This window comes from Pipistrellus hanaki (genome assembly GCF_964339955.1).
Source record: "Pipistrellus hanaki genome assembly, chromosome: 5".
Lineage (NCBI taxonomy): Eukaryota > Metazoa > Chordata > Mammalia > Chiroptera > Vespertilionidae > Pipistrellus > Pipistrellus hanaki.
The window spans coordinates 35,521,681-35,549,180 of record NC_140507.1 but is presented as its reverse complement, the minus strand read 5'-3'; the positions used below and the strand labels follow the sequence as shown (position 1 = coordinate 35,549,180).

Genomic DNA, 27,500 nt, shown 5'->3' with positions numbered 1-27,500 from the left:
TAATTATCTCATTTCACTTTCTCCATTTATGCAAGGAAGGAGTTAAAAATACAAACTCCTGTCCGTGAATGTTGGCCAACCAGTGTTACTTAAGAGTTAATTCGCAAATTCCCTTCAAGTAACAAAATCTTTGACTGTTTTTTTCCCCCCTTCTTTCTATTATTAACTAAAGAGGCTTGGAATGAAATTGACATAACTCTGAGGTTTGGAAACCACACTTGTCAGGTCACTTTGCTGATAGAAATAAGACTTGGTACCTCTACTTCCTCTTGCAAATATTTCCTGGACTATGACAACTTTTACTAGTAGTAGTTTCCTTCATTTCTTATCTTTGAAACCTATTAGTGTTAGAGAGCTTTGGTCACAGTGACTAGAACAGAAGATGTTAAGTCAACTGGCATTCTTATCTGAACAAAGGGTGAAGTCATAGCTTGTTTGGGCTGCAATGAACCTATCTATTCAGTGGAAGGTACTGAGTCTTTTGCATTGTTGTAGATTGCAGAACATGGGCACACGCTTTTTGCAATGCCTAATCAGAGCAGTCTACCCTACCCCTTGAAACGTGGCTGTTCTTATTTGCTTTGACCAAAAGAATGTGGCAGAAGTGAAGTTCTGTGACTTCCTCGCCAGACCTTCAGCTCCTGCCTTGCTTCTCAGGAAAGGCTGCCCTGAGACAGATGTGTGGGCAGTCAGTCCAGCTTCCTGGGGACAAGGCTGCTGGAGAACCAAGTGTCCGGTCCTACTGACAGCCAGTGCCTGAGGCCACCTTGTCCTTTCCAGCCCAGCGCACCTGCAGCCCAATGCCCAGGCAAAACCAGCAAGGAGCGCCCAGCCAACGCGCAGGCTGGAAACAGTATTAGTAAATGGTGGTTGGTTTAAGCCACCAGGTTTGAGGGTGGTTTAATACACAGCAACGTACAACTCCTAAATTTTCTTCTTATTCCTGGGAGCATAGTAGAAACTAGTAGATAACCTGGGACAAGGTAGTGAGCTAAGGAGAACAGGCAGTAATTTCTGTGAAGACGGATCACACAACTTTACTTCACAGACAGGAAAGGGGATAAAGGAAGTGTCATTGCCAATTAGGAGAGACGTGTGACTGCAGATCAGGAAGGTCGCCAGCGAAGTGCTCTATCCTTGGTGCCCTGGTGACTGTGCAGGTATCCCAGCACTCCGGGTGAGGGCTGCAGACGGTTCTGAGTCAGGCGGGTCCTCCTCTGGTCTTCCTGGAACAGGAGAGCATGGAGGCCGGTGAGGAGCCAGGCCAGAACATTCTCATCACTCCCCTGTCTTCAGGGAGACAGGCCTGAGCCAGTTTCTGGTTGCCTCCCACGTTCGATGAGGTCTGAGGCTTTCTGCCTTGACTCCTGCGACAGAATTGTAGGCTATAAATCCATTTCATTGCGATCTAGAATTCCCTGCTTGGCAACGCATAAACATGAAATTTATTAAAGAAATACATAAAAGTTAAGTACTGGATTTGGAATAAAGAAGCCTAGGTCTCATCCCACTCTGCCATAGAGAAATCTCTGTGCCTCAGTTATGACGTCAGTAAAATGGGAACAATTAACCCAGAGCTCAATACTTAGCAGCTGTTATTATCCTACAAAAGGAAGTGGAGTGTGAGAATGTGAAGACGTGGACCTTTTCCTGAAGTGGTTTGATTTGGAAAATTCAGTAAGAAAGGAGGAAAAAATGCACTAAAAAACAGAGAAAAATGTTTTGCTCTGAGGAGGTTCTTAAAGATGTGCTAATAGGATAATGTACGAAACGGTGCTGAACTAGTTATCTTGAACATCTGGTACTGAAAATAAGCTAAATGATTTACTAAGAAGTTTTAAAGAAATTAAATAGGATAAAAAAAAAAAAAGCCTGAATGGCTCAGTGTGCCTAGGAGTTAAAAATATTGCTTAAAAAAAAAAAAGATGCAAATTCAGCACAATAAAACAATAAAGAACTGTGGGACAAAAATGGTTTTATCAGTAATTAGCTATCTAGATTTCTCTGGGCCTCAGTTTCCTCATCTATAAAACTAGGAGACTGAAACAGAGAAACCAAAAAAAAAAAAAAAAAAAAATTCCTTCTACTTATTAAAAACAAATCAAAATTTAAATGATGTTGGTTTTCTTTATAAAATAAACAAACCTTAGATGTAAGAATACAAAGCCAAGTCCACAAGTGGGTAATGGAATGAGGAGGAGTTCTGGAAAGGCACGAACAGATTTCAAGGGAATAGATTGCATGCACAGAGCTTATGAAATCAGGGGCAACGCTCAGCTGACTCAGTTCTAAAGACGTAACCCTGGAACCAGCGGGGCCAGCGCTGACCCGTACTGTTGCAGCACACAAACACGATGACAAAAGGATGCAGAGATTTTCCAGAACCTCACAACATTGTAGTCATTTCTGGAAACCAAAGGTCTTAAAAGTATGACTAGAGCTACAGAAATAAAAAAGAGCAATAAAAGGATGAAACCCTGTAGCCTATGAAGAAAGAAAGTGAGCACCAACTAAATTCACGGAGCCGGGAAAGGCAATAAACAAGCAAGAGAGAAAGGAGAGTCTGGGATGGTCTGCACAGGAACAGCAATTAAGGAAAATTTACTGACAACAAATACAAGAAAGGAAATTAAACTGAGCTTAGGAAATTCAGCTTGACAACTGGTGAAACTGATTTCAAGAAGGTTTGTTAAAGCCAAAACCAGTTTGGCTCAGTGGATAGAGCGTCGGCCTGAGGAACAAAAGGTCCCGGGTTTAATTCCGGTCAAGGGCATCATGTACTTTGGTTGTGGGCACATCCCCAGTGGGGAGTGTGCAAGAGGCAGCTAATCGGTTTCTAACTCTATCCTTCTCCTTTCCTCTCTGTAAAAAATCAATAAAATATATTTTTTAAAAAGGTTTGCTATAACTAAAAATATATGAATTAGCTAATGCTCTTTGGCAAGTATCCTACTATGAGAACTTGGAGTTCTGTTTTTCTTTAATTTTGTCTACCTTTTACTTCCCAGAATGAAAAGGAATTATAAACTAAACAGAGTCTCAAAGAAGTGGGTCAAGTCTCAAAATATTATCTGGCCAATTACGGTAAGATGGCATCTCAAAACAGAACGGATTTTGCAGCGAGGCTCGTTTTCAGAGTGCCAGGGACAGGGTTTCTATAGCATCTTTGGTAAACAATGCCAATACTAAATGGCCTGTACTGTCAGAGATTTTCTTGATGTCTCCTCAGATGCACTATCATTATAGGTTACGACAGATTCTTCCCTGTGTTCTCAATGCAGGGGCCTGAATATCTGGTCATCTCTTGATAACTCAAGTTTTCCCAAAGCACAAATCATAAACAGCTCAGCTCACCCCTGTGACCACGGCCCAGTTCATGCAGGAAGAACCCGGCCAAGACCCAGAGCCTTCCTTGTTCTTGCCGTCACTGCACACACACACCCCCTCTCCCTCCCGTCCCCAAATATAACCACTAACCCTACTTCTAAATCTGGTTTGTATATGTGTTTCTAAATTTTTCTTTCTTTTTTTTTTTTTTTTTTAAGGTTAAACCGTTATTTTCTCTGTTTTAGCAGCATCTTTACATTGGGATATCCTTCACACAACATAAAACTCCCCACTTTAATGTGTACCTTTCAGTGGTTTTTACTCTAGTCTCTGTTCTGCAATCATCAGCTTTACCTCATTCCAGAACATTTCCATTCCCCTCACCAGCCCCCAAACCACCTGTACCTATTACCAGTAAGTTCCATTAGCATGTCCTTCTTTGTTTCTGCTCGTAAGATCCATGTGCTATGTTCAGTAGCCAATATTTTCTTTAGGAGTCTAAGAAGTATACATTTTTTCTAATTAATTTTGGTTGCACACACAAGACAAGTGGTTTTGACGTTGGTTCCATACAAATATCAATCAGAGGGAGTTAGAAAACACTGGTGTGGACAGGGTAGGCTGGGCATCAGTAGTGCTGAAAGTTCTCACCATGATTCTACTGTGTAGCCACGGTTAAGAACTACTTACCTAACAGCCGAAACCGGTTTGGCTCAGGGGATAGAGCATCGGCCTGCAGTCTGAAAGGTCCCAGGTTCGATTCCAGTCAAGGGCATGTACCTTGGTTGAGGGTACATCCCCAGTAGGGGGTGTGCAAGAGGCAGCTGATAGATGATTCTCTCTCATCGATGTTTCTAACTCTATCCCTCTCTCTTCCTCTCTGTAAAAAATCAATTAAAAAAAAACAAACAACAACAAAAAAAACCTTCTTACCTAACTGGAAAACTGACCTGATCAGAAGGAGGTGCTAATTAAAAGACAGATTCTCCTGAGCCCTCAGACACTCTGAACTAGAATCCTGAGAGGGAGGGTCTGGGAATCTGCATTTTGACAAGTGACTCAGGTACTTCTCATAGAGCAGTTTTAGAAATACTGCAGGAAACTCATGATTATTTATAAGAAAATAAATGACTTCATCAACAGAGGCTTCTACTGCTTTTAAACAAGAAAACACAAATGCTAATTTAAAACATTTTTTAATTTAATGTATTTTTATTGATTTCTGATAGGAAGGGAGAGATAGAAACATCAACAATGAGAGGGAATCATTGATTGGCTGCCTCCTGGGGATCGAGCCCGAAATCCAAGCATGTGCCCTTGACCAGAATTGAACCCAGAAACCATCAGTCCACAGACTGATGATCTATCCACTGAGCCAAACTAACTAGTGCTAATTTAAAACATTTTAAATACATTAATAAAAACTACTGTAATGGATATTTAATTGGAGTGATGAGGGGGGAAATATATTACATTTGCCTCATTTCTCTCAATTTGATGTTAGTCCAGAGTGGAAACCTGGGAAGGAGCCTTTTCCACCTCCTGCAATGAGGTTAGCACAGGAAACAGGTCTACTTTTTTTAGACATTAAACCAGTCTCAATGTTGCCAACAGACCGAGCAATTCCCAATTTGCCTTTCACTCGTAGCAGACAGTGTACAAAGTGTCTTCTTCACGTCACCAGTTAAATACACTGGAAAATTAAAAAATGCAACTGCCAAGAAAAGTGGCAAACAAAATAGAAAGGGGAAAAAATTCAGAAAATGCAACCTCAGAAGTCTGAAATAGACTTCACTACTATTGCAGTATAACAGTAACAGCTCTGCACATGGAGAAGGACATTTTGTTAGAAGCTGGAGTTGGCGTTGCGCTGTTGGCAAGTATTCCTGTGGGTTGCTCCTGGGGCAGGGATCGTGCTTGTTATAGTATTCTGTACGTCCTCAGCTCTTAATAATGGACTGCTCTCTTTACCGAAGGCTATCTTCCATCACTAGTCTATTGCATGACTACACACATGACCTGGTAATTTTTCACCTTATCAGTTGGACACCAACAGTAAACTAAGTTCAATTATTTAGTGCATTAGTTCAGTACATTAAATAATGTGATAGTTGTCTGAACATACTAATTTTAAAATAAAAATTTAATTTTAGGATAGCTTCGATGTACAGAAAAGTTGTAAAAATGACTCAGAGCATCCCCATATACTGCACCTAGTTTCCCTTAGCGTCTTCTATTAGTATAGTACAATATAATTAATAAGCCAATATTGATACATAGTTACTCACTAGAGTCCATATTTTACTTAGATTTCTTCAGTTTTTCCCTAATGTCTTTTTTCTGTTCCATGATCCTACCACTTTTAGTCATCACGTCTCTCTATGCTCCTCTTGGCTGTGACTGTTTCTCAGACTTGATTTCTTCATAACCTTGACAGTTTTGAGCAGTGCTGATCAGGTATTTTTTAGAATGCCCCACACTAAAAAACTTTTAAAGATAACCTAATGTATTCCTAGCGTCAGTTAGTGCATTTAAAAATTTTGACTTAAAGCAATTCTAGAAGAAAAAAATAACTTCGGAGGTGGTTCCAACTGTTATAATAAACTCAAATGGACTTGAATAATTGGTTTTACTATATCCTATCTAATAAATATGTAATATGCTAATTGTCACTTCCTCACAAGATGGCAGCACCCATAGCCAATAAGGAGGGAATATGCTAATTGGTTGTTACACCCTCAAAAGATGGCAATGCCCACTCCCCTTAGCCCCGCTGGGGTGGCAGGTGCATGGCACAGCTGGGCCTGCCTCCAGGCAGGTCCGGCCACTCTGCATACCAGCATCCAGTCCCCTGGGCCTCTCAGCCCCCCAGCCGCCCAGGGCTGGCCCGAGGCACAGGCAAGCCTCAGATGGCAGCTGCCCAGAAGAAAAAGATAAAGATAAAAAATATGAACAACGAAGTAGAAACAAATACATATCTATAAACAGTTGAATCTAAAAATCAAACAAATAAAAAATCTGATGAACAGAATAAACTGAATGCAATAGAATCAGGGGCATGGAAATGGAACAAACTGACAATTACCATAGTCAGCAGGTGTGGGGAGCTAGAAGAGAGCAATTATAGATGCTAGAAGAGAGCTTGTATGCATGGACACAGACAATAGGGTGGCAAGAGCCAGGAGCGGGGCGGAAACCAGGTGGAGGGGAGTTATTGGGGGGTAGAGGGACATATGTAATAATTTCAACAATATATTTTTAAAAAGATTATTTCCCAAAGACTTAGCCAATAACACTACAAAAACAAAAAGCCCTCTGACTCCTGTGATTTTATCTGTGTGTGCCCAGGTCCAGTAATTATTTCACTGTCTGTCTGAAGTACTAACAGCACCAAATCCAGAGCTCGGCGCCACGCCTCAATCTTTGGTGTAACAATGTCATAAACTCTTGGAATCTGTTCCAGTTTATTTGAAATGCCTGAATTAAAAACTCCACTATTTAGTTTACTGTATTCATTCAAGATGTAAGATGAAGGTGAGCCTGAGTCTATGGCATTTTGCAGATGATGCTGAATGAAAGTCCTGGCTTCAAATTCTGAGGAGTAATTGGCAGTGTTACAAGTGACAGTTGAAAGGTATTTGTGCCATCCGTCGGCCAAGCATTTAAGCACAGTAGGTCTGTACAGTGCCAGAGGTGAGGCCAGCCACGAGGAAGTATTATGAAGGCCCCCTGAACAGATTCGGTCTCCTTTCTTCAGAGGTTGCTCCCTGAGAATCTGAAGATGGCTGAGACACAAAAACTCAACTGCACCTCCTCCAAGGAAGACCTTTTGCTCTTTCAGAGCATAATGCAGACGATAGGCACAAGTCCAGAACCTATCTTCTTTGGCTTGCATCTGTGCAGTGACCGGGCCAGTGAGCACTACTGTAACCAAATTAATCCCTTCCGTTTTCAACAAAATCGCCATTCTGCTGATCCCATCTCCAACATCCAAGGGCCTGCTTCTCCAGCAGGTCATGGAGACCCCGCTGCCCACAGAGTCTTCCCTCACTTGTGTGATGTAGGACACCTGCACGGCTCCCGAGGCCTCTGCGAAAGCCTGCATCACTCTGCCACTCACCGCCCCAATCACCAACCGCTTAGCGTGCACGCATTTTCCAATTATGTGCTCGGATATGGCTCCTTGTACCAGGACAAGGTTCACGTTGAACTTGATTAATACCTGTAGTACATTGTTCGCCCACAGTTCTTCTGAGCTGTCTTGATGAAGCTTCCTCATGCTTCCCAACACTGTCTGAACATTGGCAGGCTTGTTAAACCCCAGGTGGCGGTAACGCTCTGTGAGGTCACCCTCAATGAGAACGACCCGGAGAGGCTGATTCTGTAAGTCCTCGAGCACGGCCGCACTAAACATGGATACAACAGCGACATATCCTGGACACACACAAGAAAAGGTTTCGGGTAAACCTGGTAAACAACGCGTGAAGACTCTTGAAATGTCGAACGTGAACGGCCCCGTCCGGCTGCCCTGGCACACGCGTGTGCTCTGGTGCTGCAGCCGCACCGCTCCTTCCACCAGCCTCATGCTGCCGTGATCTCCGTGGCTCAGGCCCAGCGCCAGCTCTCCCAGATCACTACATCTGCAAGGCTCGGGGGCAGCCGCACCATGTTTGCTCGTCCGCTCAGCACGAGCCTCCCGACTGCAATGCCTACTGTGGGCCACGACGGACTGTCGGCAGAGGCTGTCCGCAAGCAGACTGTTTCTCAGAGTTCGAGGGGTTTGCGACGTGTTTTTATCTGCATCCACCGTAGCCTGAGGTCCAGAAGGTTTAGCTGATTTAACAGGTCTCCCAGAAAGACTGGAAGTGGTCAATGCCTGAGAGGCAGCATCTTGGAGATCATGCTCTTTCGGTATCGAACCAGTATCTGAAGGAACTTGTAGAAAGGGACACAAACTGGCATTCAACGATTCAAGTTCAGAAAATACCTGTGTGCCGTCGATACGGTCAAATACATCGTGGAGAGGTACGTGCAGGGAAGCGACCTCTTCAATGCACGAGTCCAAGCCTTCTGACATTCCCGACACGATCACAGACACGGGGACGCCCAGGTGAAGACATTCCTCAACGGCACGGCTCCAGGCACCGACGAGAAACAGAAGAGTACCGGCCCCAGTTCTGTACGCGTTGTGTTGAGCTTGAACTGCCTCGCTGAGAAGCTGCCCCACTGCACTGGACAAATCCAAACTTTCGAGAAGCCTTACTGCTGAACTGACTACCACACTCTCATGGCTCTCTTCGTCTATAATAAACTTGGATGATTTCACTGGGCCTAGGAAAGTCCTTCCTGTGTCTGCAAAGGCTGAAAGTTGCTGAAGTCCCAGGTGCCTTTTTTTGTTTATGACCCTGCGAGCCATCTCTACAAGTCATCGTCTGCAAATAAAACAAAAACTTACTGAGTGTAATTCATGGTTATAAATGCTATAAAAGAACACTAAGATATACAGTCCCTGCCTTGGAGGAGTTTCTGGTAGGTACAGTTTCCATCAAATAAGGTCCGTGCAATGATGTAGTAGTATGATGACATCAGAGATAGAAGGTAGGGGTCAGGAGGAGGACCATTCCGTCCCACGGGGAAGTGGGTCAGGCAGGCAGCAGGCACTGTTTCCAGGAGAAGGCAATGCCTGAAATGAGTCTTGAAGAATAATGTGAGTCAGCAAGTTGAAGGAGGTGGCAGTAAATGCAAATATATGAGAAAAATGAAGAACAGGTAAGTAAGATAGACAAAAATCTCACAAATGGTAAGTAGCAGGTATGGACTAAAACCCAGGCTTGTCTAATGTCAAAGTCCCATGCTATTAACTACTGTACAATACTGCCCCCTGGCTGCCCCTCTACCCAGGATGACAGTGACCCACCCTGTCTTCTGTAAGATCTCCCACTTCCAAGCCTTCCTCCCTTCTCCCAAGCCTGTCATACTCTGAACATGGATGTGCTCATTTTTTTTCAGGTGTCAGAGTCTCTGCTTATGGCTTCCTTTCTATATTATGTTTAAGTCACAAGATATTGCTATATGAGTGCAAACGTCATAAAGAATTTAGAGCAAAAGGAAAAAAATCATGGGCAATTTCAAACTTAGTATTTATGTGAAAAATAAGGTTTTCCATAAGAAGCATGAAATTATTTCAACGAACCTGCAAGCAAAATTTGATATCAAAATACATATTCACGCAATCTGTCTCATCCGATATAACATGTAGAAAGCATTAAATATGGTTAATTTTTAAAAGTTGATGTGAGACGGACAGACAGACATGGATAGGTTGCCTCATGTGCCCGGACCTGGGTGGACCCTGACGGGAATCAAACCCGAAGCCTTTTCTGACCATCGGGTCACCTGGTCCCATTGGAGTGTGGATCTAGGCTGGATGTGGTTGGACCGCCGGCCAACTCTTGGGGTTCAGCCAGAATTTAGAATGACTGGGGGTGAGTGTGGGTATAGATGTCAGAGAGCGATCCTGGTGGGGACGAAGCCCTCCCCTGCAAATACTGTAGACCCTGCATCCCAGGCACAGCCTCGGTCCTCCGCAGGGGGCTCCGGGGCTTCCGGGACCCCCGCTGCCCCCTGCCCGCCCCCTCAGGCCGCGCCGCCCCACGCCCCTCACCCTGGGGCCCCCCACGCCCCTCACCCTGGGGCCCCCCACGTCCCTCACCCTGGGGCCCCCCACGTCCCTCACCCTGGGGCCCCCCACGCCCCTCACCCTGGGGCCCCCCACGCCCCTCCCCTCAGGGCCCCCCACGCCCCTCACCCTGGGGCCCCCCACGCCCCTCACCCTGGGGCCCCCCACGCCCCTCCCCTCGGGGCCCGCCACGCCCCTCCCCTCGGGGCCCCCCACGCCCCTCACCCTGGGGCCCCCCACGCCCCTCACCCTGGGGCCCCCCACGCCCCTCACCCTGGGGCCCCCCACGCCCCTCCCCTCGGGGCCCCCCACGCCCCTCCCCTCGGGGCCGGCCACGCCGGGATCCCTGCGAGCACGTGAGGAGGGAAGTGGCCGGCGACCCCGCCCAGGCCCCGCGGCGGCTGAGGAGGGTCCGGCGGTGCATCCTCTCCGCCTCCCCACACCCCGCCGGCGGCGGGCCAAAGCGGGACCAAGGCCCCGGCTAGCGGGCCCTCCGTTCTCAGCCCTGCCCTGGGCGAAGCGCAGGAAAAGAAACGCGGCTCCCCACCACTCCGCCGAAGAAGCACCTCGCTACGCACCTCGCTCGGTGCTCCAGCCCCGCGGGGGTGCTGCAGGCCGCCTGCCACGGGCTCGGGGGGCACAGGGACGCCCAAACGCGCCGGCGACGACCCCGCCCCGCACGCAGTTTGCGCATGTGCGAAAGGGGCCGGCTGGTCGCTAAGAGACCAGCTGGAAAGGCCGCTTCACGCTAGACGAGAAAGGCAGAGTAACGCTATTGGTAGATAGCAGATAGGGGGCTGGCTTCAGGGCCTTCTCTTCTGGCCATTGGGTTACAAGGCTGTCAATCATTAGGGAAAGCCTGAGTGGGCGGGGCTGCAGGAGGTTAGCGACCGCGGCCTTAGCAACGGCTTGGGAGCAGAGGCTACCGTTGGACAGCGGGCTGGACGGAGGCGGCCGGGGCTCCCGGCTGGGGGCGCCGGAGTGGGACATGGTGAGTGTGCAGCTGCAACCTCCTGGTGGAGCTGGGGCTGGAGAAGGGGCTGAGGTTCCTCCCGGAGCAAGGGAGGAATTTTGTTTAGCTCATGAAATGTATCATTCTCCTCCTTTTCATGATCCTCGAGTGTCAAACTGAAACCCTTCTCGCTGCTCAATAAGCGCATTGTCCGCGGCTCTAGGGAAGAGGACGGTTCTCCAATTCATTTTCCCTCATCAAAACCATCAAGCGTGAATACCTCCAGTCTGACAGGTTCCCTGTCCAGCCAGAAAGGAGTTAGGTGCAAAGAATAAGATGCTAAAAATAGCTGGAGGGCCTGGGCCTCTAGAAAAGTCCTAGAACTCTGAAAAACGAACTGATCTGGGACCAAGGAGCTCTGCCACTGCCTGGAAGCTTGGGATCCAAGGCTGCCAGGCAGGTGACCTGCAGCCCGGGCCACTGGAGGCGCTGGACGCGGAGTCCTGTTTCTACCCGAAGCTGGGGAGGAGATGCCGAAATAAGGCTGCAGGAGGGGCCCAGCCAACCTCGCTTGCCAATAGAAAATGGCGAATAGCAGGAAGATGACCCCTACACACACACACACACACACACACACACACACACACACACACTTTCCCTGAACACTGATAATTGGCCTGACATGTATTCTTACCCAGATCCCTGCAGTAGTTTTTCACCCGGAAAATGCAGTTTATTCATTTCTCAGCCTGTGCAATATAGGAAAGTAGGCTAGAAGGTGGAAAAGAGTATTATGTTCCAATCAAGCATACCCCTCATAAGTTTTATGGTAAGACATTTAGGCATAACAGAAGTAAAGATGACTTCAACAGTACTTCTCAGGCACTTCAGGTAGGGAGGGCTGTTTGCATTCCGACATACCTACCCCTCCAGCGTGCCTTCCTTTGCCCCTTCTCCTTCTCTGAAGGCACTGATTTGAAGGAAACCCTAATTGGACCTAACTTAAAAAAGAACCAGGCTTTCCACCAACACATCAACAACTAAAGCAAAAATGTTAGCAAAGGGAAAAGGGGAGAATTGTTGAGGTTCATTATATAGTAGGGAAGAGGATACTTGTCTATAATCATTTAGTTAGTTCACCAATTTCATCTATTATTCTGGTTCTGGTAACTTTTCTGGTTGCACAGCTTATCTTTCACTCACATGTGTATTTCTTACAGGCATCCAACTGCGGCACAAGTTCAGACCAATGGAAGCAAAAAGCAGCAAAAATTGAACTAAATGAAACTCAGAAACAAGAAATTAAAGATGCCTTTGATTTATTTGATATTGATGGGTCTGGAACCATAGGTGTAAAAGAATTGAAGGTTCTAAAATTATTTCTAATTCTAAAACATTAAAAAAACATATAATTTATTCATGCCAATCTTGTAAGTCTTTAACAGTAGCCATCTGAAAGCTCGATATAAAGTACCTTCAGTGCAGACATCCACCTCACACTGGCAAAGCAATATCTTGTTAAGCTTTTTATTCCTGTTTTATAAAGAACCCATGGGCATGGACAGCAGTGTGGAGATTTCAGGGGAGGGAGGTGGAAGCAGGCATGGAGGGGATAGATGGTGATGGGGAAATAGGTTTATATCTTGTCCATTGGAGGGGGAGAGGGAGGAGAGAAAGTAAGGGGGGGGACATAGCAATTAAGGTCATTTTAAAGCTAGGAATGAAATCATGGCATATAATTTATTTGCTTCCTACTTCAGATTGCTATGCGGGCTTTGGGATTTGAACCAAAGAAAGAAGAAGTTAAAAAACTGATAGCTGAAATTGACAAAGAACGAACCGGCACCATTAGTTTTGAAGATTTTTTTGCCATGATGAGTATAAAAATGGTATAGTAGTGATTGTTTTTTTCAAAGAAATACAACGAGAGATTTCATAGAAGAATTTAATGATGGTTGGGGTTTAGACAGGAAGGGCAAGATTAAATATGCTTTCAGTTTAGTGACATGAAGACCATCCAGTGGGGAGATTTTTGTTGGGAAACAGTATGCTATATGGGTGGATAGAATGGGGCCAGCAATGCAGAGCCTGGAGTTCCACATTTACGGAGTGCCTGTTTTTGGCGGGCACTAGTATGGGAACACTTCTTGTTTTCTTGGAGCTCACAGTTTTGTAATGGATCTTAATTACTGGTCACCAAGAAATACATCCTCTTTACCACCCTGTGTGTCTTCCACTTCCTTAGACTCTGAGTGTAAATGCCTTGAGGGCAGATGTGAGTGCACTGGCAGAAGGCAGAGCAGTAGTCAGAGCTCAGCTACCTGGTACGCTGCTGGTCTGCACCTCAAAGTCCAGCTTCATAGGAAAATAAGTGAAAGACTAATAACATTGAGCTGTTTCTGTTTTAAAGAGTGAAAAAGATGAAAAGGAAGAACTGCTGAAGGCTTTCAAATTATTTGATGATGATGCTACTGGAACCATAACATTAAACAATATCAAAAGGGTTGCTAAGGAACTAGGGGAAACTTTAACAGATGATGAACTTCAGGTAAATTTTATTTATTTTTATAATTGTAATTTACATGTATAATTATATACAACCAGTGGCCTGATGCATGAAATTCCTGCACATTAAAAGGGAATTAATTAGAGGAAATATTTTAACATTGTTATTTGCCCTTTCTCTATAATAGAAGTGTCAGAGATGAAAGAAAATTAGTAAAGTGTATACGAAAATCTCCCTCCTGTCAGAGTCTGGGGTGTACCTCAGGACCCAGAGTCAAGTCCCCGCCCACCCAAGTGCACCTCGAAATCGCACAAGACCCAGACCCTGCCAGCCCCACCCTCATCGAGCCCCGAAGGGCTGGGTAGGGGTGGGGGTGGGGGGGCAGCCTCAGGTCCTCCGACTCCAGCGCATGGGCACAACAACCATTTGCATAATTTGCATATAAGCTCTTTATTATATAGGATTGTTTACATATTGGAATTTAAATGCCTTACCTAATTGTACTCATAAATACATTTAAAGTGAAATTTTGAGTATACATTTGGATATTCATTTGTATCATTCATTTTTAATAGAGTTCACATATCACATTTATGTTTTGTTTTACAGGAAATGCTGGATGAAGCTGATCATGATAGGGATGGAGGAATAAATGAGGACGAATTTTTGAGAATGATGCAAAAGACCAGTATTTATTAATACGGTTTTTGTTCCCTTTAAAAGTTAACTAATTTGTATTTGTTATACAGTTCCATAATATATAAACATTCACTTTCAATTTGCAGTTTATATGCACAAATTGGTCTCTTGATGTCTAAACCATGTGAGAAGTTACATGTTTCTCCAAATATGTTGTTAAATCTACAGCATCAAGAACAAAATGTAATGACTTCCTTGAACCATGAATCCAAGAACAGTATCAATTCCAACTGCTATTTTTAGAACCTAGGGTCAAAAGACATAAACTTTTTTAAGTTTAATGAACTTGGCCACATATGCAAAGGCATTTGGCAATGAAGTCATTACTTTCCCTATTATTTTGTGTGTGTGTTTGTAACCCTTCAAAAACTGTTAAAAATTTTCTTTCTTGGCAGGATAGTATTAAATAAAACTGTCTGGTAACCATGTTATTTGCTACTTTTCTTCCTATAAAGAAATTTAAAGTACTTGTATCACTCAGACTTCCCTATTTGTTTGACCCTAAAAGTTAGCATTTATTTAATATCCTAGGACAGGGATTTTAGCTGTTATCTAGTTAGTATATTACAACTTGTACGCTGATAATATTAGCTCTGACTATATAGGAGACAATGAAAGTTCAGAGAACTTAAATTTAAAAATTGCTCAGTTACCCACAGATACTAAATAAACACGGATTCTAATAACCTGGCTGGTAAGTAGCAGCATTCTCATCTGCCAAGGTTGTCAGGACACGTACAAGAATCAACCAATGAATTCACAAGTAGAACAACAAATCAATGTGTGTGTGTGTCTCCCTTCCTCCCTTTGAAATCAATAAAAATAAAAAATATATATATTTCTACGATGCTGCTTCCCCATGGATAAAAACTTGCAGGATACGTAACTTTCTAATTTATTTAATTCTGTACCTTGCAATTCAACTGTCTTTGTTTTCTATGAAAGAGCCAATCTGTTGGGAGAGGCAGTCCCCAGCACAAAGTCTTTTGCCCCCCCCTGCACCGGGCCGCATGACACTGGGCCTCGGGTCTGGAACACCTCCCCTGGAGAGTCCTCACAGCTGAGCTGGACTTTGGCCTTGTCTGAGAACCTCTCTCCCTGGTTCAGACTCAATGTGCACTTCCTTGTTCTGTTTAGCCACGCATCACGTGGCATCTGGCAGGCCCCCTGCTGTAACTGTCCCCTTCAGAAAGAGGTCTACACAACTGGAGGGGTGCGGTGCGTGCAGGCCATTTGCCCTGTGTGGGTTCTGGGAGGGACAGTGGCTCAGGAAACCCACGCTCACTGCTGAAACTGATCTCCCACTGTCCCTTCTCTGTACAACTAAATCTCTGCTTCCTCCTGTCCTTGGCTGCATTTGTTTTTCTTGGCAACTCTGACACCAAGCTGCTGGGCAGAAGTGCTGAGACTTCTGATCCTCATCCTGATCCTGATCCTGATTATAGGTGACGGATGCCACTTGTAGGACACACACTCTTCCTAAGCCCAACTAATGGTCTTTGGAGCAAAAAAGGCTTGTAGAAAATGCAATTTTAATTGCCGCACCTGAAACTACAAACAAACAAACAAAAAAACCCGCCACATGGCAGAGGCCATGAACAGACACTGTTTCTAAGAAAGCATGGAAATAGCCAACAGATAAATGGAAGGATGCTCAACATGGGGAAATGCAAGTCAGAATCCCAAACGAGATACGACCTCATAACTGTTGAATAGCTATTATGGACAAGACAAAAATAAGTGCTGGAGGGGATGTGGAGAGAGGGCAGCCTCAATCTAAGGACGGAATGTAATATTTCCTAATCTGACGGAAAGCCCAGGGTATATGTCCCGACCACCCCCCGCCCCTCCCCGACCCTATCCTCCTGACTTGCACGCACATTTCAGTCTTTGCGGCACTGTGCAGCTACATAGTTAAGCCTTTGCCCAGCTCTGCCAGGTCTTTCCGAGTCTCATCCTGAACACCTGGAACTCAGGAGTTGGCGTGATGGGGGAGCAAGGGGCTTGGACCATACTTTTCACTTCACTCAAATCCCTGCTCTCTATAACATTTCCTCCCAAGTTCTAGAGACTTTGGCTGCCCTCCAATTCCAACCTGTTTCTAGTGAATAGATGTATTTGGTTTGGATAAAAGATATTGGATTCAAATCTTTCTATCTCAGTTTTATTCACAGATCACTGTGACAGTTACTGAGTGCTTGTTGTGTGTTAGGCACTGCTCTCCCTCCTTCACACGGATAAATTCTATGCCTACTGAATACTGTTATCAGCATTCTGACTTTACAGATGAGGACAGAGGGTTTAATGACCAATTCATCATCACATGGACAGCCAGTAGCTCACCTGGACACTGTGAGGCCTGCTGTTCCGCCTCAATCCCTGGGCTCTCCACCCCTGCTCGGCCCTCATCACTCCTGTCCAGGTGTTATCTTCACACAGAAGAGGCAACAGCCCATATTCTTACGGGCAGAGAAGCAAGAAAGTGAATCTTTCTTGATCAGAAAAGTGAGTGAAGTCAGATGTTAAGGAAAGTGATAAATCTGGATAGTAAAACTATCTTTTTCTTTCTATTTACAAAGAAAAAGATAGTTTTAAAAGATTAACAGTCTTTGGAATTAGTCTTTGTAAATTCAGTAGCAGAGAGTCATGCTGTGGTCAACATTAGACAGTCAAAATGAGCAAATAATTTGTAAGCTCAGAGATTATAGTGATAAAAGTTATTACTTGTTATTTTATAATGGGCATTGCCTCCCAAAATCACTGTCCCTTGCTTTCTTGGCGATGGCTCATTTTAACCGGAAAGTTTTAAGTATAAGTTTGAATAGTTGGTAAATGAATGTAATAGGGAAGTACAAGTCTAACATTCAGAATGTTACCCACTGAAATCCGTGGGTTGATCACTAGATGTAACATGGAGGTCACACCACTAGAGGGCGTTGAGGGCTTGCCTCAGTTTGGTGAGTGAAGGTATGCTCTGATTTATGCTTATTTAATCGACGTAAATTAGTTGAAGGATTTTTAAAAAGATCAAAGTTAAAGATGTTGTTTGTCAAGCATAACTTGAAAAAATAACAGAAAATGTATTATTCTTAAATCCCCTTCCTTGGTAACTAATTACAAGGAATTAATTAATGAAATGTCAAAAATTTTACTTAAACCAAACTGGCACTATTAAAAGTGTAAGCCATGGAATTATCAGGGAGGAAATACATTATTTAAAGATTCTGGAGAAGGTGAATATGTATGCTTTTTTTTAGCATACCTATGTATGGTTTAAATTTTTATAAACATAAATTTTATAATTTAAATAAAAGAAGTAAAAAATCCAAATGCTTTTAAAAACTAGGTTAAGAAGCTATTATGAAAATAAATTAGTAATATAAGTCCAAGTTTATTTTATATAGTCTGCTTTTTATATTTATAAATATAGTGCCCAAGTGATACTAGTAAGCATTCTACAATACTGCTTAAAAAATGAAGTTGGTTACACTGAATACTTGGCATCTTCTGAATAGAAAGTCACATTTGGGCTCTGAAGTCTTCAAAAATGAAAACTTATTTAATTTGTTCAAGCTCCAATATACAAGTTTCGTTGAGAATGGAATAGTTGTGTGTGGGTTTTTTTTTTCCATTTAACAAATGAGTTAATAACACAAATCTATAGACTCAGTTTGGGGGAAAGTAACATATCCAAAAGAATTAACTAAATGCAAAAAAAGGAATACCCATGATCAAAATAAATTATGTTCTAGTATAAAGTCCTTTGAATGAGTGTTAAGCTAGTGAAAACATACATAGGTATACTGTATTACACTATTTCTTTCTGTATTTTTATTAGATATATGAAAGTATCTTTTACTTGGAAATATATTGTGGCTAAATCAAACATCAAACCATATTAGAATTATGAAATTTAAAAAGCCTATAAATGTGAGTAGCAACCCCCATACGATCCCTCGGTGAACACCCTGAGCTGCTGTGTCCTGAGGAGTGTTCAGTGGTTCAATGGTGAGATGCAAGAAGCGTCATGGCCTTTGTGTTCTCACTCTAATTCAATCAAAAAGGCCCTCTCCCTGCCCAAAGGCCTAGTCACAGCATCCCTTCCACCAACAGGCATGGAACATCAGAGAGGCATCTGGCCAGAGGACACAGGGCACACAAACATGTTGTCCAGCATGTGGAAAGCAGAGATTGTTTCAGGCATACTCTTATGAAGACGGTATTTTAAATGAATTTGAACACTCAGACAAGTAGGAGGCTGAGGCTTTTTTTTTTTTTTTTTCAAAGAGAGAAGGACACTGATGATGAAAGCCACAGATCAGAATACTCTGGGATGCGCTATAGAGGATCAGCAAAACCCAGGAAGGGTAAGAATAGAGAGCATTTTCTTACCGATGGCTAGCTGAGCATGTAATGTGTACATGTCCCCCAACTGTGTATTTTTGGTAAATATGTAGCATGAAATAACATATAAGTTGTATTTTATCGTTATTCCTCAAAATAAGTTCAGTCCTCCTCCTTAAGTCCTGTTATTTATCTACTTCTTCATGAAATGTAGGTTAAAAAATTTCATCAGGTGTTTGAAGGGGGTTGACACTACCTAATTAATGCTGCAAAATTCTTTACCCCAACTATGTGACACAGGATAAAGAGCATGTGTGAAACATGCTTGTGTTTGTCTGGATTAGTTAGTCATTGTAGCAATAAAAGTTAATCATAGTGTCCTTGAATATTTCCTACCCATCATTTCCATTATTCATGAAATTCTCATGCCATCCATTTTTCAAACATGCAACTATTTGGATTAGTTTGGAAATTAAGCATAAATAACTACTAATTCTCCTGCGGTACATCTTTGTTGGACAGTATTAAAAATCTATCTTACAAAGAATAGTAATGTCCTAATTAAAACCTTTCAGCCAAAATTCATTTAATCAGTAAAACCTCCATTTTAAATCTTCTGCCAACTTCTCAATTGTTTCAGAAAATTTCTAGATCAGTAGTCTTATTTTCTTACATCATCCCCCCCCCCCCCCCCAAAGTTGAAAATTCGAGCTCTCCCCAGTAGGGCTCATGCCTGTGAGGAAGTAAAATAGGTAACGCATCAGCTGAGGAAATGATTTTCGGGACAGGGGAGGTCTGATGGGTTCAAAGTGCTCTTCGGCAGTTGGACATGATTTGGATTATTTCAGGCTTAGATGATAAAGTTGCACATTCAGAATATGATATGGGAACAGACAGGAAACTAGTTTCTAATCCTAAGGTCACTGTTTAACTGGATTGGACACTTTGGCCATGTCACCTAAACTTCTCTGGGCTTCCTCTCACGGTGTATACGAAAGGACCTGTCTCCTGTACGAAAGGATCTGTCTCCTATACGAAAGGCTCTGTCTGAAAAGCACTGTTGTACTGCTGAAAACCCAGGTGACACGAAAAAACAACTATTTATGAAATATGTGGAACCTACAGAAAACAATGTAACAGGCACCATGCCTTTACCAGGCAGACTTAAAGGATGACAGCAATTTGCTAACATTGGCACAAATGTCATTTCTTATTAAGAAATAAAACATGTACAGATAGAGCAAAAGTTCCTCCCTTGCCTATCATTTTCCCCTCTCTTCTCAGAAGTAGTTGGTGAGTATCATTTCCGGGCAACTGTCTGAACTTTTACACACAGTTGTGTATCCCTGAGACTTTAGACTATTGTTTCAGGTGTATAAATATCATTTTACAGCTTGATTTTTTTTACTTATTATATTTTTGAGATTTATTAACATTGATACATGTTAATATAGGTTCATTTCAACTGCTCTATAGAATTCTATTATGTGAATGGCTTATTTCCCTACAGGAAGTTAGACTGGTCTCATGTTTTTACTATTAGGAACAACACTACGATGAACATCCTTATATTTCCCTCATACACCTATATAAGGTTTTTCCTAGGTTAGCCACTGTCTTAGCTCAGGCTGCAATTACAAAATACCCTAGACCAGGTGGTTTAAACGTGTACGTTTATTTTCTCACAGTTCTGGAAGCTAGCTGTCTGAGACCAGGTGCCCGCATCCTCAGGTTCTGGTATGCACTCTGCTCTCCTCCTGGCTTGTACACGGTCACCTATTAGCCATGTCCACCTGGCAGGAAGCGGGAGAACGCCCTTCCTATCTCTTCTTATCCTGTGGATTCAGAACCCCATCCCGACGGCCTCATTTAACCTCAACTACCTACTAAAGACCCGCCTGCAGATACAGTCACATAAATTTGGGGGTGGGGAGTACCATTCAGTCTATAGCAGTCACCCCATAGTGAAATTGGAGGGTTGTATAAAATCTGCATCTTCAACTTTTTTAGATATGTCCACATTGATCTCCAAAGTGGTTGTGATAATTTACATGCCCAACAGCAAGCATATAGGCTCTAGAATATTTTAAACTAGAAGAACTTTAAACTCCCAAATGGAAGATGGAAGGTGTAATCCTTTCCAATGGCAATTCCTTTTTCCCATCCCACCAATGTCGGAAGAGTCTTCCAAATACTGTGTAAATATTGGCAGCTGCCAGTCAGTTCTCCCTTTGCAGCCATGTGTGGAGACCTCAGACCTGCTCAACCCAATAACACTCACTAGAGGACAATGACATGGATAGACCAGTGGTCGCCAACCGGTGGTCCGAGGACCAGTGTTGGCCCATGAGGTCCGAAAGGTTGGCGACTGCTGGACTAGACTACCCGATGGGGTCAGAGTGTAGAAGGATCTGTCTTGAATTCTTGCCCAGAGAAACCAGGTCTCTTTTGTTGGGAACAAATGATACAAATCAAGCTTTAAGTCCATTGCATTTGAGACCCAAGGCTCCATATCTTCTCTGGTCCAGTTGTGAAAGGCCAGTGTTCTTTGACACTGTGATAGGATATTTAACTTTCCTTTAAAATGGTTTAAATGGCACCTGTGTGCATCCCTCTCATTCCCTCTGTCCCTGCCCGTGCCCTCACTTAGCCTTCTGCCTCCCCAGCACTCAGGACCCCACGTTCCCTGTGCTAACCGAGCCCTCCCCATGCAAACACAGGGAAGCTTTATTCGCTCTCCGGCCACCTGTCTGTGAACCGAGCAGAGTCTGAGCAGAGAAAGAGATGGTTTCTTCTGTCTCGATCATGTAGACAGTCTATGAATCAAAAGGGATTTCTCAGAGTGAGTTAAACAATCTACTTTTCCCATATGTGTCACCATTTTTCTGGAAACTTTTACTTAACAGGTAAAGTTGTAGTTAGAGAGGTTCTCCGACAGCTTAATCATGCTCTTCACTGGATCCCACAGTGAAGCCAGGAGGCGGAGCGTCTGCCCCTCATTTCCGTGGCAGCCTTCTAAGGGCCAAATATAGGACCATTGTTTGGCTGGTCCCGACAGACGAAGAAGGAACTGAGCGGTGAGGAAAACCCCTGTTAGTCAAAAGTTTTTCTTTAGGAGGTCAAGACCTTTGAAAAAATTAATGGAAAAGTACCAAACAGTACTTTTCTTTATCTACGTAATTTTTTAATGCTGCGTTTTTCTTAACTAGGGAATTTTACATCTGTGTGTCATCATGAATCCGTTTTCCCTTCACTGTCCCTTGCTCCTTCTTTCTGTGTCTGCCAGTCTGTCCGTTCTCGTTCTTTCCACTGAAATATGATGCCTCTCGACCCAGCAGGAACTGGAAAAATATTTTAAAACATAATCCATGCAACCAGTTACAGGTGATGGTTTTCCAGTTTTTCTCATCTCAGTTCTTTATCACTGGATTTTTAGAGCATTTTTCTTACATTCAAATAAGATTTGTTTGGATAAACTACCATTACCTTTGGCATAAAATATGAAGGAATCACTAATTGCCTCCCTTTTTGAAGGAAGTAGGGATGTTTCCAGGCCACACTATGAGGCAATATACAGAATCCGTATGAAAGACTCGGATTTAAGATTGCTGCAGCCTTCAGAGAAAACCTGAACATTTCTACATATCGGGCTGTTTGACTCGTGATGGCCACAGCCTGCATGTCTTCTCTGTAGGAGCTGCTGTTTATAGCAACAACCATAAGAAAGTTGTACTGAGATATGTATTAGTTTCTTTAGATTTACAATACTGCATCCCAGATTCTATAAGCAGTTGAAGAGATTTTTTTTGCCAGGATTTTGTAATCACTACTAACAGTAGCTTTTCTATAAATTCTAAAAGAAAGAAACAGCCCACGCATTTCAAGTGAATGCTTCGGGGTGCTGGGGCCAGGATGGTGTCTGAGCCTCCCCCAAAGCTGAGGGAGGAGGAGGGGTGTCACAGAGGAGTGGGAGCCGGAGCCCACCTCCTCCAGGAGCCGCCTGACCTGGCCACCCTCCTCCGTGGCCTCCAGATGCTGGTGGCTCTCTCACTAGAGCACGTGTGGAGTGGCCAAGAGTCGTGCCAAACTCTTGACACATGCCCACGTCTGTGCTCAAGGAGAAGATTATTTTAATCTGTTTTAAAGAGACCTGAGTCACGCATGTAACGGTGGGAGCATGGATGTGTCTGGCCTTTGGCACACAGAGCCAGGATCCGATTCTGCCGGGGCTCCCTCTTTTCCGGGCTTGTCTCTGCTTCTCTCAGAATGTCCCTGCTCCCCACAGCACAGCAGCTATCAATAATATGCTTCACTGGCTATAGAATTTATAGAAAAAATAAATGATAATTTACATGATCTTTCATTTTTGTACATTAGACTCTTATGAGGCATAGATTATGGAGAGAAATAGCTTTCCAAATGAATTTAAAACGAAAATTCTAGTTGCAAAACAGGTCATATGTCCATGCTAATAGTTTGATGTTTTAACATTGAAATAGAATAAACTGAATTTGTTTTAACTGAATAAAACAGTAGTATCAGTTCACATGTTCTTGAAGAATGTCAGACACCTCTCAGAAAGGATGCTGTGTTTGTTAGAAGTTTGTATCAGTTGAAGCCATGGTCAGGGAGCAGTTAGATCCTTGAGTTCTGAACTGAGAACAGTAAGCTAATACATTTTCCTGCCAATTTTGAAGGAGTAGAACACAGATATACTTTCAACTGTCTCTCTTAGTTTCTCCAAAATCAACTTTTATGGTCATCTTCTAACAAAACAGGACCACCACTCCTCCATGAAAAAAACAGAGATTCTTCCCAAATGCCAGTCGGTGTGAAGTGGGAGGGGTCTGCCCTGAAGGCACTCGAGGCGGCTGTTTCAAGCTGAGCCTGCCTCCTGGCGTGGAACTTGGGAAGGATTTCCCACAGGAAACGTGACCGGAGGGACTGGATCTCAGGAGTTGTAAGCGGCCTCTGGCCCCTCAGCTTTCCGACTGATGACATATCCGGCAAGGATCACAGCCTCGTGAGAGGGCGAAGCACTGGTATATTAACCTGCAAGGCCTTTTTTAAACTCCCTGATTAAAGGTTTTGGTTACTCTGTGATGGAGACTAAGTGGGACTTAGGTTTCCTGCTGCCTTTTCAAATACGAAACATGGATCAGGTATGTCTGGAAAGGAGAGAGAGAGAGAGAGAGAGAGAGAGAGAGAGAGAGAGCAGAGTCCAAGTTCATTAACCCAAACAGTCATCGGGGACAGGACCACACGGCTGAGAGACAGTGGCGGGCCCTCACTGCCTATGGATCCATTTCAGAAAGGAGACCCGATAAACAGCAGGCTTAGCCAATCGCTGCTCCTCTTCCTTTGGAAAGAGCAAGCAAGGAGAAAGGGAACTGGAGGGAGAGGAGACCTGGCAGTGGGAGGTAAAGTGCTTTCCCTGTGTTCTGTGGTACAAGCCTGTCATTTGGTTAGAGCATGCAGTAAAACGGGCAGTTGTATGTTTGCCGAAAACCTCACACTACTGTTTCTATGGGGAAAGGCGCTCTGAATTCTAAACAAGTGACTCATAAATGGAGTGGACCGCAGCACACGAGCCGACTTAGCAACTTTCCAAATGAAGGGTGTCTGCACCCTCTGCCGTGACAATGTCTGCAGGAGTCCTGGCTGTCAGCGATGACCCAGCAGTCCTCCCCGCTCTACAGGATAAGCCCAGACTCAGATCTTCTCAGACTATGCCAGCAGATATGTGTATTGCAGCAAACAACATAAATCCCAATTAATTTATTCACTTAAGCTAGCAAATGCAAACAAAGGGGAAATTACTCTAGAAGTAATAGGTTGTTTTTTTTTTTTTTTTCTGGTTTAAATTCTACCACTTTTCTTCACTGTACTAAAAACGTTTAATCAGTTAGTTTTTAGTCCATTACAAACCCCATCCCAAAATTCAGTGGCTTAAAACGAAAAACAAGACTCACATGTCTGTGGAAAGTACTCTTCAAGGCCTCGTAAGTCCTAGGCTCGTAATGGTACCTTGTCTTTTCCATTTCATTCTATTACCCAAAGCAAGTCACATGGCTAAACCCAAAGTCAAGGGGTGGGAAATACACTCTGCTCCCTTGGTGGGAAGAATTGCAAGGTCTATGGCAAAAGGCAGGGGCACAGGAAGAGGCAGAGAATTGGCGCTCATTATGCAATCTAGCACAGTGATCATTGTCCAATAAAATTAAATTAGATATTGCCACTTGAAGATTTGGGCAACTCTGTGAGTATGTGGGAGTTAGGGCTCAGGGAAAGGGGAGAAGGCGAGTTTTGAGGTGGCACATCTTGCACAGGCACCGTGCCTGAACTGAGAGTATTTTAAAGGATCTGACCCACTGGTCCTGCAGAAGGTGCCAGAATCCTCTCTCTCCATCTCAGAACTGGGACAAAGCCAGCCAGGAACTTCCCAAGAAGTCAGGTTAATGGGAGATAGATGCCCAACAGAGGCAGACACACACAAGGAGTGAGTAGCTACAGGAAATAGGGACACCTTACCAGTTTCGAGGGGTCCCAGTTCATTGGGGGAAGTCTTGAAAAGGGCCCCCTGAGGGGCCAGAGACATGCCCATGGCTCACTACCTTCATCAGAGTTACACAGAATTGGTTTGGTGACTATGCTTAACTTTTAAAAATAATTTATTGATGAGAGAAAGATAGATAGATAGATAGATAGATAGATAGATAGATAGATATCCATTTGTTGTTCCACTTATTTATGCATTCATTGGTTGATTCTTGCATGCGCGTTGACCAAGAATTGAACCCACAACTTTGGCATATCAGGACAATGCTCTAACCAACTGAGTTACCCATCCAGGGCCACTATGCTTAACTCTATTCAAAGGAGGTATAAATATAAAAGAGTTATATTTTCCCAACTCCTGGTAGTTGTGTTAAATGACAGCCCCCTTCCCCTACCTACCTCTGCCCCTTAATATTGGCTTAACAATATCTTGGCCAGTTTTTACAAAATTTCAGCCTATTTTGGTTGTTAGAAGAGTCTAATTCTGACATTCAGTCCTATTCCCAAAATCGATTCAAAGTTCATCATCTTTCTCCAGCTCAGCCTAGACCTGCATCGATACCCATCTCTCCCCTTCTACCTGTGCTTCAGCTGGGGTGGGAGGACCCAAGCTGCAGACCTCTTCTGAATTGACCACGACTGCCCTTCTGTTCAAGATCTACACAGGCTGAGGGGGAGGCCAGCCTCCTCTGCAAATGAGGGAGGATGGTGGGTGAGGAAGGGGGCGCTTATTCTGGTGCAGCTCCTCTAGGCCCTGGCTATCCTGGGCTGGTTTGACCATCTATTCTAGGGACCCCTGGTTGTTGGCATTTACCTGCAATACGTGGCCTTTTTGTCAGCACCCTCCTTTCCAACACACACATTGCCCGAAACGACAGTCCCAGTTCTCACCTTCCCACAGACTGTGAAGTCAGCAGGCAAACATAGGATCTGTCTTCTAACGGAAGGTGACAGATCACAGGCAACTGGTCCTGGGAGCTCTCCATGCCCTCTTTCCCCAAACCTCTGGGCCCCTATTCAGGTCCCATGGGGGCCAAAGAACATGTCCACTCTGGAAACAAACCCTGTTATGGAGATGAACATGTTGTTCTCCTCTTGTAGGCATCCTGATCTTTAGAATAAATTCGTCGTCCCCACCCCCCCCCCACCCCCCCTTTCCCTTTCCATTTGCTTCTGGGAGTGGAAAGATGCGCCACCTCAAAGCTCGCCTTCTCCCCTTTCCCTGAGCCCTGACTCCCACATACTCAGAGAGCTGCCCAAATCTTCAAGTGGCAACATCTAATTTCCCCCTCAGTTCTCTTGGGGAGCGGCTGCAGGGCTGGCAGGGCCGGAATGGGCAGTAGGGACTTTCCCTAGTGAAGCTCCCTAAGATCGGGGCTGGCTCCAGGTGCTGGCAGCTCTCTGGTCTCAATATGTGGGCGTACCCACTGATTTTTGGGACCCTAGTTGAGTTCAGGGACAACAGGAGAAAGTCTCACTCTACGTCCTATTAGCTTTGGAGTCAAGCAAAACTCATTTCAAAACTGAGTTCTGCCACGTACCGAGTCTCATATCCTTCACCTGAAAGCTGCTTCTCAGGATTATTGTGACAATAAAAGGAATGGATGCCATCTGGCTCTCACATACAAGGTGCTGATTACATTAGTTATTTTTTTTCTCATCATCCCATCCCATGCCCACCCTTTGAGCCTTATATGTAACCATGTATGTATCTATGTAGACAGGCATAAAATGTATGTGTGTGTTGGTTTAAAATCTAGGCCTCTGATATTTTTGCCCCTGAATTCAGGTTATGTTATGGTATAGAAAAAGATATTTGGGACATAAATCTTCCCCATTCAGTAACTAACGTCTGTCCTAAGTTTGTATGTGACTCATCAAGTATAGTTACTGAGGGTATCAGGTATGTACTTTCTGCTTCCTGCAGCACCTCTGTGTAGGTGTGTTATTACCAGAAACTCTCCCAAATTCTACCCAGCACTCTACAGAAATGACTAGGATAAAAGAAAAGAAAGATTGAAACAAAGAAATGTGATTGTTTTTATGTTTTACCATCAAGAATATCGTTTTAGCTAAAGTGAGACCACTGGAATGAGGATAAACAAATTTACATAAAAAAAGAAATTTTGATGCTGATTTCTAAACTGAATGGGGTTTTACCTGATAAAATCTACGAAGTAGAATATTTATCCTCAAAACATCAGCTGCACATACTCATTACTCATGCTTTCACACCTTCAAATATGGTAGATTTTTAAAGAACTAAATAGGTTGAGAGCTTTTTAGGATAACTGTGCTCTGTGTTTAGAGAAAGGAGAGTTAGTTCAATTATTCATTCAACAACCATTTGTTAAGTTACTAGGTTAAAGAGGCTCTGTCCTTCTTCTCTGTTGCTTTATAGTTTAGAGCTTAGTCTAACAGAGGAGGAATGAAGT

General features: G+C 43.8%; 2 protein-coding genes across 2 annotated transcripts; one reads left to right on the top strand and one right to left on the bottom strand.

Annotated features, from left to right (window-relative positions):
• Positions 1-4,527: 4,527 nt before the first annotated feature.
• On the bottom strand, positions 4,528-10,690 carry BBS12 (Bardet-Biedl syndrome 12). The gene is made up of 2 exons (XM_084886627.1): positions 10,585-10,690; positions 4,528-8,759 (listed from the first exon to the last, which is right to left on the bottom strand). The coding sequence occupies exon 2, from the start codon at positions 8,741-8,743 to the stop codon at positions 6,623-6,625; it is 2,121 nt and encodes a 706-aa protein (XP_084742753.1). The 5' UTR covers positions 8,744-8,759; positions 10,585-10,690; the 3' UTR covers positions 4,528-6,622.
• Positions 10,691-10,839: 149 nt separating this feature from the next.
• LOC311623996 (centrin-4-like) lies at positions 10,840-14,589 on the top strand. The gene is made up of 5 exons (XM_084886751.1): positions 10,840-10,997; positions 12,179-12,325; positions 12,719-12,847; positions 13,369-13,506; positions 14,074-14,589. The coding sequence occupies exons 1-5, from the start codon at positions 10,995-10,997 to the stop codon at positions 14,161-14,163; spliced, it is 507 nt and encodes a 168-aa protein (XP_084742877.1). The 5' UTR covers positions 10,840-10,994; the 3' UTR covers positions 14,164-14,589.
• The last annotated feature ends 12,911 nt before the right edge of the window (positions 14,590-27,500 follow it).

Excerpts from the sequence above, each read along its gene's own strand:
- BBS12 (XM_084886627.1), bottom strand. The coding sequence starts at position 8,743 with ATGGCTCGCAGGGTCATAAACAAAAAAAGGCACCTGGGACTTCAGCAA.
- LOC311623996 (XM_084886751.1), top strand. Across the intron at positions 12,326-12,718 it reads TAGGTGTAAAAGAATTGAAG|ATTGCTATGCGGGCTTTGGG; the intron begins GTTCTAAAATTA and ends TTCCTACTTCAG. Across the intron at positions 12,848-13,368 it reads CCATGATGAGTATAAAAATG|AGTGAAAAAGATGAAAAGGA; the intron begins GTATAGTAGTGA and ends TCTGTTTTAAAG.